The sequence below is a fragment of the Clarias gariepinus genome, chromosome 22 (genome assembly GCF_024256425.1).
Source record: "Clarias gariepinus isolate MV-2021 ecotype Netherlands chromosome 22, CGAR_prim_01v2, whole genome shotgun sequence".
Classification (NCBI taxonomy): Eukaryota; Metazoa; Chordata; class Actinopteri; order Siluriformes; family Clariidae; genus Clarias; species Clarias gariepinus.
In genome coordinates, this window is record NC_071121.1 from 11,248,965 (window position 1) to 11,265,620 (window position 16,656).

Genomic DNA, 16,656 nt, shown 5'->3' on the forward strand with positions numbered 1-16,656 from the left:
CTATGAGAATAAAAAAAATTTCTTGTTCGGGTTAGTTTTTTTTTTTTTGGACCTGCTTATGGGTATGGTCAACGCTCCTCTGGAGCTGATTGGTGGGTGAAGATGGCACTAGGCAACATGTGACGACTTGCTCCGAAATGGTTGAGATTTTTGCCCCAAACTGCCATCATTGCTAAAGTTAGCTATATTTTAAAGTTATTACATTTTTTAACTAGATAGAAATTATTTTAAAAAATATTTTAAGTTGATATTTTATCACTATTGAATGTTAAAAATGGGCTCAGTTAATTATGTTAATTGTGTTTTGCTTTTCCCACACAGGACATAATATCAGACCATGTAGAGGTACAAAACCACTCTTCCACTTTTAAGTAGGCCCCTCTTATAGTAAAAATATTAACAATGTGACAATGTGACAACTAACCCATGTGACAAGGAGCTCCCCTACGTATTGTGTTATTTTAAAAACCTAGCTTTAGCACAAAATAATAAGGGAGACAGAGGACGCATGAAAAGTGACAAGATCTTTACTGTCTTTAATTGTCCTACACCCTGGACAGGGTGCTAATCCATCACAGGGCACACGCCCACACACACACACACACACAGTCACACATTACGGGCAATTTGGGAACGTCAACTAACCTAATCTGCATGTTTTTAGACTGTAAGAGGAAACCTGAGGAAACCCGTGAATCATGGCGAGAACGTGCACACACAGACCCAAGGTGGGAATTAAACCCTTAACCCCGTATGTGCAATGTCACAGTGCTAACCGCTTCGTCACATGCTAGCCGGGATTAAATGAATAATGAAGCAAATCTAACTCTAATGATATCAGTTTTTAAAAAGAAGTTTTTGCCTTAATACTCAGTTTTTGGAGTAAAGAATACAGAGTTTTAGACATTGCAAGACTCGTAAGTAAGAATGACTTCAGCTACACATTACCAGTTTGGTGGCAAATTAAGTTTTAAAGTAGAAGTTTTAATCTATTTGTTAACTTTTAAACTAAACAATGTCTTCTGAACAATTCTAGCACAAATATCTTTAGCATCAAATATCTGTGCACATACAAATCCAGCACAACAACTGTGGGACCAATTCAGCCACAATTTTAAGTTTTTCATTGTGTTTGGAATTTAGGCCAAGTGTAACCATCCAAATACAACTTTTTTACTTTTGTGTAAAAAACAGATTGATCCCAGAGTCTTTACCTACCTGCACCAGGAGAGGGGATGTTCTCACATGGAACATCATCATAAATCACTTCTGTGTCAGGGGGTGGAACAGGGAATACTTCTGATGAAGAAGAGGGCAAGTGCTCCTCTGTGTCAGAAGCAAGCTTTCCTATAAAGGACAGACACTTTCAACATTAGTGCAGGAAGTATAGCTCTTTCCGAGGAAGATTTTGATCTCACCAAAGCACAGTCTGTGCACTGGTTTCACATTCCTGCCTGAAAAAGTCAAAACCTTGAACATTTATTGATTGTGTAGTTAAAAGTGGCAGCCATTAAATTGAACAAGGTATTCATTAAGCTGACTGTGTTATCGACCGCAACGTAGCCAAAAGCTCTGTTGCTCACATTCCATGTTCTAACAGCATATAGAGTCATTCACTTAACCTATCCCTCTAGTATTAACTTCAGCCTGTGAGAGCACATATTTGAAGGTCATGGCTATTACATACCGAAAGGACAGAATGGACAGTCAATAAGAAGAGTAAACATTCTCAAACAGGGGCATGTGAACTACACTGTGCACTATGCAGTATGAATAATCTCCTTTATATTACAGTTATATCCAACCGAGTAATCTGTTTAGATGAGAGGCATTTCATAAGTGGTCAGACTGAGACTTTAACTACATGTATCACTCCATGTCACAGGTGTTTCTATGATTGTTAATTACACTAACGGATGGGTGAAAGTAGATCAGTATGGTCCACAGTACTGGAACGAGTGGAGAGCAGCTACCTGCCAAAACCCACAAGAAAACACATCTGATAATGTTATGTCATCTTAAACATCTATGTCTCCTAAATAAATGCTTCTAGACATGGCCTAAGTTGTTCTGAACTGCTTTTAAACTATCTGTGTTGTTTTATTTATGGCTAACATGAGCTACATGTTTAAGTAGCTTCTAACACAAGGCTAAATCTCAAATCCCTCTCTAGCTCCTGAGCAAGGGCAACGTCCTAAATAGCATACTAGCTTTACATTTTATGCCATTTGGGATTTAACCCCGGAACCCCGAAAGTTAGCTGAAATTCTAAAGTGGAATAAGTGGAAATATATAATGTAAATTTAGTAAGCGTCCCAGGACTATCCATAAACTCTATTTAAACTTAAGAATTTTAAACTACTTTAACCACTGATAATAACACTAACTGTTGGTCACCAGCTCTGCCAGTCACAGTTAGATAGTTCCACCAGTCGCAGAACAATATGGGTTGGCAGAGCAAAATAACTGGTTAAATAAACAAATAAAGCATAACCTGTTGATAATAAATGGTGGAACTGTTGTATAAAACCAATATCACACTCAAGCTCATGCTGTTGCACTAAATATCAGCACATAATACTGTAATATTGCTTAATTACTGTATATAAACATCATAGTCGTCACGTATTACTGTAGCTACATATTTCTGAACACTAGCACTAGCGCAGAGGAGATACATGGGTTTACTGTCTGAATCAGCTACAGCAGGATAAAAGAGGACACGTCCTACAGTCTGAGACAACTCTAAAACAGAGGTGGTTAAACTGTTTCTAAGTGGAGACTAAGCAGTATACCTTTGCACAGTCGTAGTGTGAGTTCTGACATCACACTGAACCATTCCTGTGAACGAGCTGGTGCTTGAGCTGAACACACATACACTTCACTCAGAACACTATTGCTTTTAAGCTCTTGATTTTATGGATTAAAGATTATTTATGTGTTGCATGCACAATTAATAAAATCGTGGATCTGTTTTGATGCAGTGAGTTTTGTTTTTGTGCTAATGTTTCCCTTGAATCATTTTACTGATTTAAAAAAATCATTTGTGAGCATCCAGAAATCACATCTGGACATTTGCAGGTTTGGTAGAATATTTTCAAAGGCATGCAGTTGCTTTATTATGAATAATAACAGAAAGCAGATGGTTTTGATCATGTGGAGTTTTGATTTGCATGTGTCAAATTATTTATTTAAATAACCCGTTCGGTGGAGAATAAAGCTGCAGTCAGAAGTTTATAGTACATCAGTTCATCATGACCATGAATGTCAACATGTAACATTGGACTTGCAGTAAATTTTTAAACAAAATACATATTTAATAGAAAAAGACTAATAATTTAAATAGTTTTAACTTATTTGGGGTTTTCTGATATCAACATGTACAAATACAGTGAAGATAATGTACCTATAGCATATTTAATATGTGGTTGAATGATCTTTGGAAGCCATCAACAAGCTTCTTGCAGAATTCTAGTTGGATATTTGACCACTCTTCTTGGCAAAATTGATAAAGCTCATTTAAATTAGTTGGTTCCTGGCACCAACACAACTTTTAAGCACGGTCCATTAATTTTCCCAAGGTGCGAAAAGCTTAACATTAACTTTAAGCTTTTGGCAGTGGCTTCTTTCTTGGATGCCAGCATCTTACTCTACGGTGATGTTAAACTCATTTGGCTATACATAGGGACACTGGTGTTCCAGCAGCTTCCAGTTGCAGGCCTTGGTAACATCTCCTGATAACTTATATGAGTAAATCAAAAAACCCTTTTTTTTTGTACCACTTTGTTATGTTAAGCCATGAGCTACAGTCAATCACGATAATTAACAAGAAGTTGGGAAGGCTTGTGCTTGAGAAATTAAAAGACATTTTGGGAGTTTATTCAATACTGCATTAATAATCAGAGTGGGTGCAAGTACATGTTTATATGTATAATTTTTTATGCTGTTTAAAAAAAATCAAGTTTAAAGATATCATTGATATCACTGAAAATTGCCATGACATTCATGTTCAAGGCGAGTGTATATAAACTTCTGATTGCAAGTGCACATCACCTCCTAAGAGTTTCAGACCTGTCTGAGCAAACATGGAAGGAGACTTCTTTATGACAGGTGTATAGTAGCATTCGGGTCTTGAATGTAAACCTGGAGACAGACACAGATCTGGACATTGACTAAAGAGAAATATTCTTTTCAGATGTAATACAATATAGGCGCTCTTTGATCTGTCAGTTTTTACTGTGGTATCCACTACAAGAAAAAGTGTACCAGTGATCAGATATTATTTGCCAGTGGTATTGTCACAAGTATATCAAGCATGGAAGCTTTACATTTTCTACCCACAGTATCGGACACCTATCCTATTGGTTTAACTTGTTGTTGTACTTTTAGAAATGATTGCTTGTTTTGTCTGTTAACCTTTATTACTTGTACCTGAGAAAACATTCTATCTTAACTGTATCCAAGCACTGGGATAAGTACATTAGTGTAGCAGGGGATTATATACAGTATAGAAGGTAGTTTTTACTCTCATAACTGTGTTCTGTTATTTTGAAAAAGTCAGATCAAAAGTTTAACTTGAATATCCCTAGTATTTATTCTGATCACAACTTAGCCTTATTTTGACTTTTTTTTTATTAAAAAAGATTTAATACAGGTTGTTGTTCCTTGGTTGCTCCTATTATGGGGTCATCACAGCCAACCACTTATACAACTTGGCACAGGTTTTATGCCACGTGCCCTTCCTGACAAAGCCCTCCCATTCTATTAAGACTTGGGTATTAAGGATGCCCTGCATTTAGTGTTAGGGTGTGGGCGTTGGTTGGGAATCGATTCTTCCGCATGGAAGGCAAGAAGATTGAAGTAAGATTCAAGGAGATAAATTGAATGAATAACAAAATTTGACTGAAAATTTGATTGACAGCATTTGATCGTTTAATTTCTGAGGCCAAGTGGCTGTTTACTGTTCAACTAACTTCCGTCTTGAAAATGAAGTAAATCAATCAAAACGTCTTAAACTTACAAGTTATAAATGGATTCGATAATGTGTAGGTATTTGTATTTAATTAAGACACAGATGTCTGTGAAAATATGTGTATGACATTATCGTTTATGGCTTTTAAGATCTACAATTAATACAATAGTAATAAATTCAGACAAGCAGCACATGCACCAAAATGTGTCAGGTAAACTTGGCTGGTGATCCATAAAAAGGTTCATGAGAGCAGGTAAAAGGTTAATGTACCAGCCAAAGTGTTTGTTTTTCAAGGCAAGAGCAATACCTTCATTTGTATGTGTGTTTTTCTTCCGTGTGCCTTCTGCCTCCTCTGTGACTCTTGGCTCAAAAGATACAGAATGTCTGAAACATCGACAAAACCCGCCATTAGCCAAACCAGTGAGCTTCGCAACTCAGACTGATCTAACTACAAGGCATAATGTACAGTAGCTGTGACACTAAAAGTAAATAATTAACCAATATAGGTCCCTTTATTGAGTGTTTGAGGATACATCCAATGGTCTTATCATAATGTATTTGAAATGTCCATAATGAAGATGTGTCATGGTAAACATCTGATTTTTTAAAAAGTATGTACATTTTTTTCCTCTATAGTTAGAGTGCAGCTTACCCAGAAGGAGGCTGTCCAACTACCATATCTGAAATAAATAAATAAATAAAATAAGGAAAGAAATGAGTTATATATACATTATAAGTTCATAATAAATATCATATATATACACACTTATGAAAAGTATTGTGCAAGTCTTCAGTTATGCCTCATTTCTTTATATTCTGTTTCCAAGATCCAGACTTTCTTGTATTTTCATTGTAGACTTGAGGAATAGTTCTCCGGAATTTATGAGAGACTTTTTAACTAATTTTTTTTTTCAAGTTTTTGGCTCTCATTTTGAGTCCCTGTACCTGACCTGTTTCAGAGGAGTGCTTTTTGTTTGTTAGGCTACACAGTGATCTATAAATCATTTAAGCATAAAAACATGTAACCTAATGCAAGAAGAAACAGGTGTAGATAATGACAGAAGTTCAGGCGAGTGATAAGTATATGAGTGGTCTCAACAGATGAGAGGGGAGATGAGGTTGCTGCATAAACAACTCATTGACAAAACAACAAAAAATTGCTTTTATCTCTTTAATTTCTCACTCTCTCACTGGAGCCTATCCCAGGAGGCTTAGGGCACAAGGCAGGGTACACCCTGGACAGGGTGCCAATCCATCGCAGGGCACACGCAGATACACTCACTCACACACTCATTTACATATTACGGGCAATTTGGGAACGCCAATCAGCCTAATCTGCAGGACTTTGGACTGTGGGAGGAACCCGGAATACCCGGAGGAAACCCAGAAAGCACGGGGAGAACATGCAAACTCCATAAACACAGAGACAGGAATCGAGCCTGGCCGTAAATTGAACCCGGACCCTGGAGGTGCAAGGCGACAGTGCTAACCACTACACCACAGTGCCACCTATCTCTTTAATTTCATTTACTATAAAGCAACGAGTGGAGGCTCAAGACTTTTGCATAGTATTATACATAATGGAAATACCTACCTGGGCTTGTTATGGGTGGATGCTGGGGAACAGTTTGACCCTCCTGACCAGCAGAGGTCACTCCATTTAATTCCTCATGATCAGTGATTGGAACAAGCTTCACCGCTTGACTGTAAAGTGCATTGGAGTTTGTGCTTTCACCTGAAGCAACTTCTGGAAGGCCAGTTTCAGCGGAGGAAGCTACAAAGTCCTTATTCTCCTCATGGTTTAAACCAGCATTGTTCTCATCTTCACTGTCATCAAACTGAAACTGTTCTCCCTGCTCCTCATCTTCATCATCCTCCTCTTCCTCCTGCTGGGGGGTCTGTGCCAGACCGGTTGGCATAGACTCTGAAAAGAAATTATATGATTAAATTTAAGTAATAATTGAGGGTGAATCACACCCTTGATTATTTTAGTTATCAAGTCATTATAGGATTGTATTAAGAAACTTTAAGGTGAAAATCCTAACTAATGCTCTTGTAGTTTAATTTGCACAAATCCCTTCATCCATACACCAAAATCTAATAGAAATCGGCCCCAAAAGAGGGGCAGGTACTATACCAGACGAAAAAAGAAACTTCTGGCAATATACTTCTGTAATTTAAAACTACGCTACATATGGGCAGTGACTTCATTTACAGATATTACTGAATAACGCATCATCTTTGTTTGTCCCCGAACAAAACATCCAATTATTGCCTAACTCAGTAAATTTTGTTAATTATTATAGCTACTTATTCAATCCACTCACTTACTCACTCGTCTTTTATACCGCTTTATCCTGTATTCAGGGTCACGGGAGCCTGGAGCCTATCCCAGGAGGCTTAGGGCACAAGGCGGGGTACACCCTGGACAGGGTGCCAATCCATCGCAGGGCACACACACACACACACACTCACACACCCATTCACACACTACAGGCAATTTGGGAATGCCAGTTAGCCTAGCCTGCATATCTTTGGACTGTGGGAAGTCCCCGGAGGAAACCCACCAAGCACGAGGAGTACATGCAAACTCCATGCACACAGAGACGGGAATCAGACCCGGACACTGGAGGTGCAAGGCGACATTGCTAACCACTACACCACAGAATTATTTAAATTTGGCAGTAGGAAGAAACCTTGAGAGGAACCAGACCCAATCAGGGAACCCATCCTCATCCAGGTGAAAACAGATAGCAGGGATTAATCTGCATCATACTGTGTAAGACTGGAAGTTCAGTATAATGGAAAAATGGATTCCAGTTTATTATTGGAGGCTCAGGTAGACTGTAGGAAACTCCAGTCCTGAACTTATAACTGATAATATTTTAATATGTTTATTAACAGAAGGAACAAAAATAACTACAAGCAAATACAAAATGCAGACAAAATAAAGGTTCATAAGTTTGTCTTTTTAAAAAGATAAGGATAAACAAACTAACCAACGTAGTTTCCTAGGCTAAAACCGGACTACCAACAACAACACAAAAGCAACAAACCCACAAAAAAGGAAAAAGGAAGAGGGATTTAACAACAAAAGAAACAGAAAAAGTACAACACAATAACAACATCCAATGCACTTTATGAAAAAAGTCCCATCTTTTAATGAATGTAGCTTTAGAGCCCTACAGGTTAAACGTAACTTTTTCCAACTAGAGGGAAGATATAAGGCTTTCCAGCCAAGCAGATGAACAAGATGGACTTTCCCAGCATAGCAGGACTCGTCTGCAAGCTACCAGAGAAGTGAAAGCCAAAGCATCTGCTTTTATTTGGGACAATTGCAAAGCCTCATTGACTATTATTCCAGTATTGGGAAAGGCTGTAACAGCCAAGGCCTTGGACATTGTATACAAGAACTGGGACCAATAAGTAGAACGCTTAGGGCAGGTGCGGAACACATGAGTGTGGTTGGCAGGTGAAAGCTGACATCTTTTGTACACATCATTATTTGGATGGAACAGTATTTGATCAAGTAAAGAACCTTCTGGTAACAGTGGGAAGGAAGGAAAATGTGTTCGTGCAAAGTTACACGATTTTGCACGAAATACCTAAAGAGAATAAAACAATAACATAATAAAATTATTAAAAGAAGCCAAGGTCCTATCTAAAATTAAATTAGAAAAAAAAAAAACAATAGCTATTTGTTTTCCACAGGTGTATGCAGATTCACGGGCTGATGGAGCAAATAAAAAGGTATAAATCAGACAAGTGTTCTGATTTATGATATAATTTAAATTGTTTTTAAATTTGAAGAGAGGAAACATTTTATCCCTCAGTAATTTGGAGTTTCCTTCGGTGCAAATGCCAGCCGTTGAAACCAGAGGCAAAGGATAATTATAACCTACTTGCTCAAAATAATACACTCTAGCATCATGTGACTGACAGGGAAACAAACAACTAAGTCATTTTAAAACAACCATAACAGCTTGTATGTACCACGGATGAAGCTTCTCATGAGTCATTTAACATGTTGGATGGTAAATCTGTGTAATATACTAAAGTCCAGTTGTGCACAACACTAAAACACTGTACCCAGGTATATATATTTAAAAAAAACTCTTAGAAAGCACACTGTACTGGCTGATCTCCAGTTTTTCTTTTGCTGCTTTGTTATAAACAAACAGCATTACCTTCTCTCTGGTCCTCATCAGGTATCCTCCAACAAAAACAGGCTAAACTCTTGGAATTAGTCCCCATGTGGATTTTTGGCAATACTGGAAATTTGAGTGAAGGTTTCATTTAAACCATATCCATTACTACAAGTATGCGTATGTACAGTATAAAGATCAGGAGGCAAATGGTGAAGTTCGAGGATCTCCTGGACACAGCATATGGTCAGCTGGTTTTAAAACGACATCGTGCTCTAGCGGAGATTAAAATGGTCACGCTGCACAGCTTGAGCCAAATTTGCAAAAGCCTTACTACACCACGTGGCAGTATGGACCAATCATGGCCTCAGATACACTTCCATGGAGTCTACAAATCAAGTTAGGCTCTGTATTGATCCTGTAGAAACTACTGCAATCAGCTCTTGTTAACATCATTTGACTTTCACTGCACCTGGAGTCACTAATGATTTTATTAATAGAGTTAAACAAAGAAAAAAAAAGTGTTGTCACCTGTTGGCTGTGGGGTAAGGGACTCCGGGGATGCCATGGGCTCAGTCTGTAGTCACATCTGCTTTTCTGTATGAAAACAGGAGCCTTGTGTTATGGAAAGAATGTGACACACAGTGTGATTAAAGATACATATTCAAGCTGATTGCCACATCACTGTTTTTCAGTTTCTCACCCCCTTGAATGGAACTTTATTTTGATGCCATTAAGAAACCCAGCTGAGCAAACCTTCCTTCTCTAGACCACAGACTAGATGGGATAGATTATCAATAATGGATTCATAATTGTGTGAAAGAGAGAGGGAAAGAACAAGAAGAAGAAGATCGCCAGAGGAGGCAAGGCGAGAGTTTCTGACAGCGGTTGTGCTGTGTGAGTCTGCTAAATTCCTCAAGGATGTGTGGCGAATCCAGGCTTGTTTTTAACTGACATGGTCCTCCCACTGTTGCTCGGCACAATGAACAGCATGACTCAAAAACAGACTAACTAAGCCTTAAGGAATGAGCAGACCCTGAACATGAATAATAGCTTATTAAGGTGCTGCCTCGTTCAAGCATTTCCAGTTATTTTGTTATTCATATCGATGCTGTATTTAAAGACATCCAAGGTTCGATTTGAACACAGCATCCTCAGAAGATCAGCGTAAATAATTCACCAGCAAGAGGAAAGATAAAGGCAGAACTTAGGAAGGGCATAGAAGCACAGTTATTTCAGTAGGCTTACAGTATATTTTACTGTGAGATTCTCAAATCTGATTGGTGAGGAGGTGTTGAAAGAACTGCTCGGACTGTATTTCGGACCATAACTCAATTCATAGCTTTATATTAACGTGCTTGGTCTAATAGATTACCATTTTTATTGTAACAACGCATTTATAGACACATTTATGCTGGATATGCCATGACAATTATAAAAGTGTGGAAAACCATGGTATTGATATATATATAAAGAAAATTTATAAATAAGGATATGGTTAATATGTTCCCAAGGACCTATACATATAATATTTATAACAGTTTGTATATATTTAATATATTTAATAGAGGCTATAAAAAGTCTACCCACCCCTGTTAAAATTCCATATTTTTGTTATAAAAAGCAGAAAGATTTTGTGATAAGTAAAGCAAGAGCAGTCATGTCAGATATTTATCTGACTTTAACGTGATCTACAGTACTAGGCAAAAGTATTAAGAATATTGTGCTTTTAGTACAAACTTTATTATAGAATATTTTATTTTGCTTCATTACATTGAAATTAAGTCAGTAGAAAACATTCTCAAACATCAGTGGTCCTCCATAAAATTGAAAGTTACAGAAATTATTTGTATGCCAGTAAAAAAAGCAGCATATTATATAAGCGACCACTTTTTAGACAAAAAGAAATATGGAAGCTTTTTTTGCATGCAAAAAATTTTTGGTAAATTGTACAAATTGTTTCAGCCCACAAAGCGTTGTCACACCAAATAATGGCTTTGCTTCATTAATTATGGTTCATTAATTACTGCTTGTAATGCTGAATTAATGATGAATTTCATAAGTAAGGCGCAGGAGGTGGCTGAGTTTACCTGAGGTGCTGCCAGATATGGACACTGTTTTGGCTTGGTGAGGTCATTTGTTCTGAAAGCTAATCGTTGTTTGGATGGTTCTCTTGATCTTCCGTGTTACTTTGATTATTAAAATATACAGGAGACCATATTTTGGTGTGTGAGAATGGATATAGTATTATTGAATGCATGTAGTTAATCAAGTGAAAACCTTTAAACAATTATAAAATTGGACCTTTGGACCTTTTAAAGACATTAATGTGTAACATTTACTTGCTTTGGCATGATAGCCAGATGAAAGTAGTTAGAAAGTTGTCATCTAACTTGGGATGCGTCTGGTGTCTGGGGATGATTCTCTCTACCTAGAAGATGGTTCTGGCCTCGACTGGTGTTGGCAACTGTTTCTCTGGGGACTTGACAGTTCGATAGTTCATGACTGGAACTTCTTACAAGTCTACCTGAGTCTCCAATAACTACCTGGACTCCATATTAACATCAATAAACATCAACTATTATGGCTAAACTGCCTGCCACCTAACACACTGTATAAATGCAGATCATTTCCTGCTTTCTGTTTCACCTAAAATGAGGATGGGTTCCCTGTTAAGCCTGGTTCCTCTCAAGGTTTCTACCTATTACCATCTCAGGGAGTTTTTCCTTGCCACTGTCGCCCTCAGCTTGCTCACTAGGGACAAACTGACCATTTTGATTCATACACATTCACATTTCAAACAAACTTAAATAATTCTTGTAAAGATTGTGTAAAGCTGCTTTGCGACAATGACAATTGCTAAAAGCGCTATACAAATAAAATTGAATTTAATTGAGTTGCACTGAATCTACTTCTTCGTCTTGTTGATGCCAAACAAGAATTCAGAGGGAGCAGACTGTGGGCATTTATAGTGACCAATCTATAAGCAGATTGTAGTTAAAATTAGTGAAACCATCAGCCACTGTCCTTGCCTATAAACTGCCAAAACTTAACTTGAAGACGAGCGCAATTTTAGCAAACTTTTCAGATGCACTATTTTGAAAAAAAATTTCAGAGGAAGTTTTTCTGAAACAATTTTTTTAACACTTTAATATAACACAGTATTATAATGTGGGCATTGATATCTTAGTGGTAGGTTTCCTGCCTGGCATGCAGAAGGCCAGGGTTCAATTTGCTCAAACCCTAGTCACTGCATGCAGTGCCGTTCCCAAGCCCAAATAAAATGGGAGGGTCGCATCAGGAAGGGCACCCGGCGTAAAACCTGTGCCAATTTGTTGTGCGGATAGGATGGTCCGCTGTGGTTTTATGTATGCTTGGTAAAACTGAAGCAGGCATGGAATATTTTATCAGTAAGGGCTTCCATCTGGTCATCCTGCCCATAGCCCAGACATGCTGGGAGTGACCAATTCTTGCCAGACATCCCTGCAGCTCCCTTAGGGCACTTTACCATAAGCATGCTTGATTTGTATTTTATTTTAGGGAAAATGTCAAAAGCAAAGCTCTCATGTGCTTTCCTGTGTGTGTAGGTCAGATGATAAAATTGGCATGTGCTATGCGCACACTGAGATTTCGTAAAGGACCAACAGCACTGATGGTGTTATTTACGTGCTGAGGTACAACTGATTTGATCAGTGTGTAGAGTGTGCTGTACTGTGCCTGAGACCATCTTTTTTCAGGGCGTCTTCACATAAGTGTTCCAAAAACACTTGACTCCAAGGTCTGGTGCATTTTGATAAGTGAGATCATAAGCATTCTAGGCTTGGGAACCACACCTAAGTCCACTTGAAGAGGAGAATGGAGAGCAAAACAAAATGTTAATGCTGGCCAGTGGGGTGTGAGGGGATAAATCGTTCCTACAGTACATAATAAAATCTGCAGTATTGATTTAATACTTCCAAAACCTAACTGGACTCATATAAACACTCCTGGGTGTTAATTCAACATTGTGGAATCTGTTGCGTAGGCACGGTACAAATATCTTGTGCCTAATGTGAAAACACCCTAAATGGACTCAGGCATAGTTCCAGAACCTGGAACAATTGTCTTCGCACTGATCAAAATAAACCAGACTTTGGGGTAAAGTGCTCAATCCAGGAGCACCAATGTTAGAAAGCCCTTTGTTGATGTAGGTCATGTGGTAGCTTCTTTAATACACAATACGTTTTGTCTCGTTCTCTAATCATTTTTGGAGAGAACTCTGGTGGCCCATTTATCTGTATTTGTTGGCCTTAACAGTGTTCCATTTTACCGTCTAATGTTTTGGAAATTCTTATGTACCTCTCCCATGATAAATGTCTTTCAACACTGGCATTATGTACTTGCTCTCTCCCCCCTCCCTCATAAACCTGTTACTCTTTTTAACTTGAATTTTGTTGGTTATATCACATCAAATGTGTAAAAACAAAACATTTTGATGTTATTTATCTTGGCTTAATTTTTCAAATCTAAAAAACCTTGAATTTTTTACAGAGGCTTGTACATTTTTTTTTTATTCTATATTTTGACTAACTTGTATCGCTGACACAAAACAACTATAAATGATTAAAAAGCATGACATCATTCACTGATAAGCTGAAAGATAATTCACTGGCAAATTGTGGTAGTAAGAGAGGAATAAACATTTTTGGATTAAAATGAATAATGATAAACTATGATTGAACTTTGTTGTTTTGTTGTAACTCTACAGTAATTATATTTTAAATTGAGATTTCTAAGCACTAATGAAATCTGCTCTGGATAACATAAATGCTGTAAATGCAAGAACCTTCAATGTAATAAACAGCTACAAAAAACTGTTTGAACTCTGACTTGTTTGCTACATTGCTACAGTATGGAAAAAGATTTTCCTTGTCTAGTGTTCCCAAAAAACAAGTCGCGCACTATTTATTTTAAACTTCTTTAGGAACAACTGACACAGTGTACCGTTCAGTTCAGCACTTGCAATTTACGGCAAAAAAAGGAAGAGATTCTGCAAAGAGCTGGTCACGTGTCAGCTGTGAGAGGCAAAGGCCGTAACAAGAGTCAGAGTGTTTCAAACAGCCATCGTCATAGAGACACAGGCTCAGTGTGACATAAATAAGCCAGGGATCGCCTTGACCACAGACACAATGAGTAAAACATCTCCACCTCCACACATGAACACTCCTCTCTCTTTCTTCAATAAGCTTTCTTTTTTTTTTATGTCTCATCTTATGCAATACAGTACGCCAATGGTTTCTGCTTCTTCAAATTAAATGTGTAACTTCATTTGCGACTTTTGAATGTTTAGAATTTGAAATTCATTCAAGAATTTGTGGAAATTTTTCCTTTTGATGATGTCTTACAAAACTATATTTTCTTCTCACCGTTTTACTCATATGTTTACACACCTGTTTTTAATTAACATCAGCCGATTCCCACAAATATGTCCTGAACTTTACACTTCAAAAGCGCAATTTGATTTCAAAAGTTCTTTGACTCATATGCATTTCTGCCTGTAAGAATTACCTTCAGGTTGTTGTCTTGACAGATCAAACGAGTATCCTGTCAGATCGAAATATTATTCATCATGCAATTTCAACCATGTTTTTAGAACTATTTTATGATTTCATTCTGACATTCTGACATTTTCATTCTTGTGTAAGTAGGTTATATCCTATAATAGATGAATATTTGTTGTTTTTTTTTCTTTAGATTTTGGAACTTTTTCTAATCCTGCTATACAGTATATATTTCTGAATCTTGATCCTAATCTTTTTTCAACTGAACCAATTTGGTTTCTTATTTTAGGATAACCTTTCCTATTTTTGTCTTATTGTATCTAAAGAGAAGTGGTTTATCACCTATTATACTTATCCAACTATCCTTGTTCAACTTTTCTCAAAAGTTATAGTTATAACTATAAGAGTTATAGTGTTGTTTTATACTGTATACCAGGTAAAAGTCATGCTCTAGACATATGGTAAGGGACTACTTTTCAAATTTTGCAGAAGTTTTCTTGACATTTACCATGAGACAGAAGAGATTACAGTCATAAACTTTCCTGCAATAAAAGTGTAATAAAACATGTGCAATAACCGGCCTAACATAAATGTCTGGACCCTAGGAAACTTCAATCTACAGACTTCTTTCAAACTACTTTTTGGTTTATTATATATTCTTATGCCCATTGCAAGAACAAAAAGTATAACTACAACTATATCTACGATTATTTTATTTCTGTTCTTTTCTTTTTAATTTCTTGGGTATTTCAACAAGACATGCTGAGTGGAGGCAAAACATACAATATAAGCAGGACTGTATTGGTAGTATGTGGTGTAAAAAAAAACTTTGTTCTAAGCTGTTTTAAAGATAAAACTTAAATTATTATGGGCTAGAATACACCACAGTATGTATGAGTTGTTTATTAACAGTTTAGTGTAGCTGTTTCTTTGGCCTCAGCTTGTATGGCTAACATTTATTTTTCAGTTCAGTTCTAATGGCTTTCACCTAACAGCAAGTCGTGTGCAATCGTTTCACTGCAATCATTTGTGGATCTTTAAACATCCTATTAAAAATCCTAATGCTGAAATCCTGAGGTTTATTCTATACATTTATTAATGTTTTGTTGTGACTTTGACTCTGCCTTTTTCCTGTTCACCATCATCCAAGCTTTGTTGCATTGTGCTATGGAGTAAGAGAGAGTGATACATGATACATGAACATACACATGAATTCTTACCTTTTATTCCAAATCCAGATTCACAAACCACAATGTTTCCGCCCTTGGTTTTCCTCTGAGATCCCAGCTGCTAAAAAAACTCCATTGTCACATCTGCTCCCACTTTGGTGCAGTGCAGCTCTCAGTCATCTTGTGCTCGTATATCCAGTACCCCTCTTCTAACGCTCAGTGATGATGAGAAAAAATGTCCACCATTATGTGCTTTCTCACAAGGCCTGACTTCTGGACACCCTTTCAGGACAACTGTCACGCTCACACACATATAAGAGAATAAGAGGCTCTTCCCTTCTGTTCTTTTTCCTCTATCCCTCCCTCTTCTTTCCTTTCTGTTGCCTCCCTCTTTTCCTCCCTCCCCATGCAGCACATCAATAGACACAGCCTCCCTTCAGAATGCAAACACTCCAAAACCGCCAGCAGCCAATAGCAAATCAGCAGGGCCGAATCCTAGCCAATCACCTTGCAGGATAATTTTTTGAGACTTGAAGGTTGGCTCAGAGAGCTATGGGGGGTAGGTATGGGAAAATGCTGAGCCTTGGATAAAGAGAAAAGAGACGACAAAGAAGGAGAGAATGACCAGTCCGACATGCTTTTGGTATTACAACATCTGCAAGAGCAACTACCGCCCAAACATGAACACCATAGTTGGATGTTATTTATGCTTACAAGTGTCTGTTCCTCATTAATCTAGAAGATCAACAAACATGAAAAAAAACAAAGGGACCAGGGACACACTGTACATGATATAATGGTCTTTATTGGTAATATGGTCACATACGTGC

The 16,656-nt window shown here is 37.5% G+C and overlaps 1 protein-coding gene across 5 annotated transcripts in view; it reads right to left on the bottom strand.

Annotated features, from left to right (window-relative positions):
* arhgef10lb (Rho guanine nucleotide exchange factor (GEF) 10-like b) overlaps window positions 1–16,162 on the bottom strand; it is a 46,074-nt gene extending 29,912 nt beyond the window's left edge. Inside the window, exons 1-7 of one of the 5 annotated variants that reach the window (XM_053481838.1) lie at window positions 15,878–16,162; window positions 9,649–9,714; window positions 6,567–6,896; window positions 5,625–5,652; window positions 5,280–5,356; window positions 4,072–4,143; window positions 1,219–1,347 (exon numbers count right to left, since the gene is read on the bottom strand). In XM_053481838.1, the coding sequence (XP_053337813.1) occupies window positions 1,219–1,347; window positions 4,072–4,143; window positions 5,280–5,356; window positions 5,625–5,652; window positions 6,567–6,896; window positions 9,649–9,685 (673 nt within the window). In that variant the 5' untranslated portion in view covers window positions 9,686–9,714; window positions 15,878–16,162. Of the gene's footprint in view, window positions 1–1,218; window positions 1,348–4,053; window positions 4,144–5,279; window positions 5,357–5,624; window positions 5,653–6,566; window positions 6,897–9,648; window positions 9,733–15,877 lie in introns of all 5 variants that reach the window. The other 4 variants (XM_053481836.1, XM_053481837.1, XM_053481840.1 and 1 more) reach the window with 4 other exon arrangements.
* Window positions 16,163–16,656: the final 494 nt, after the last annotated feature.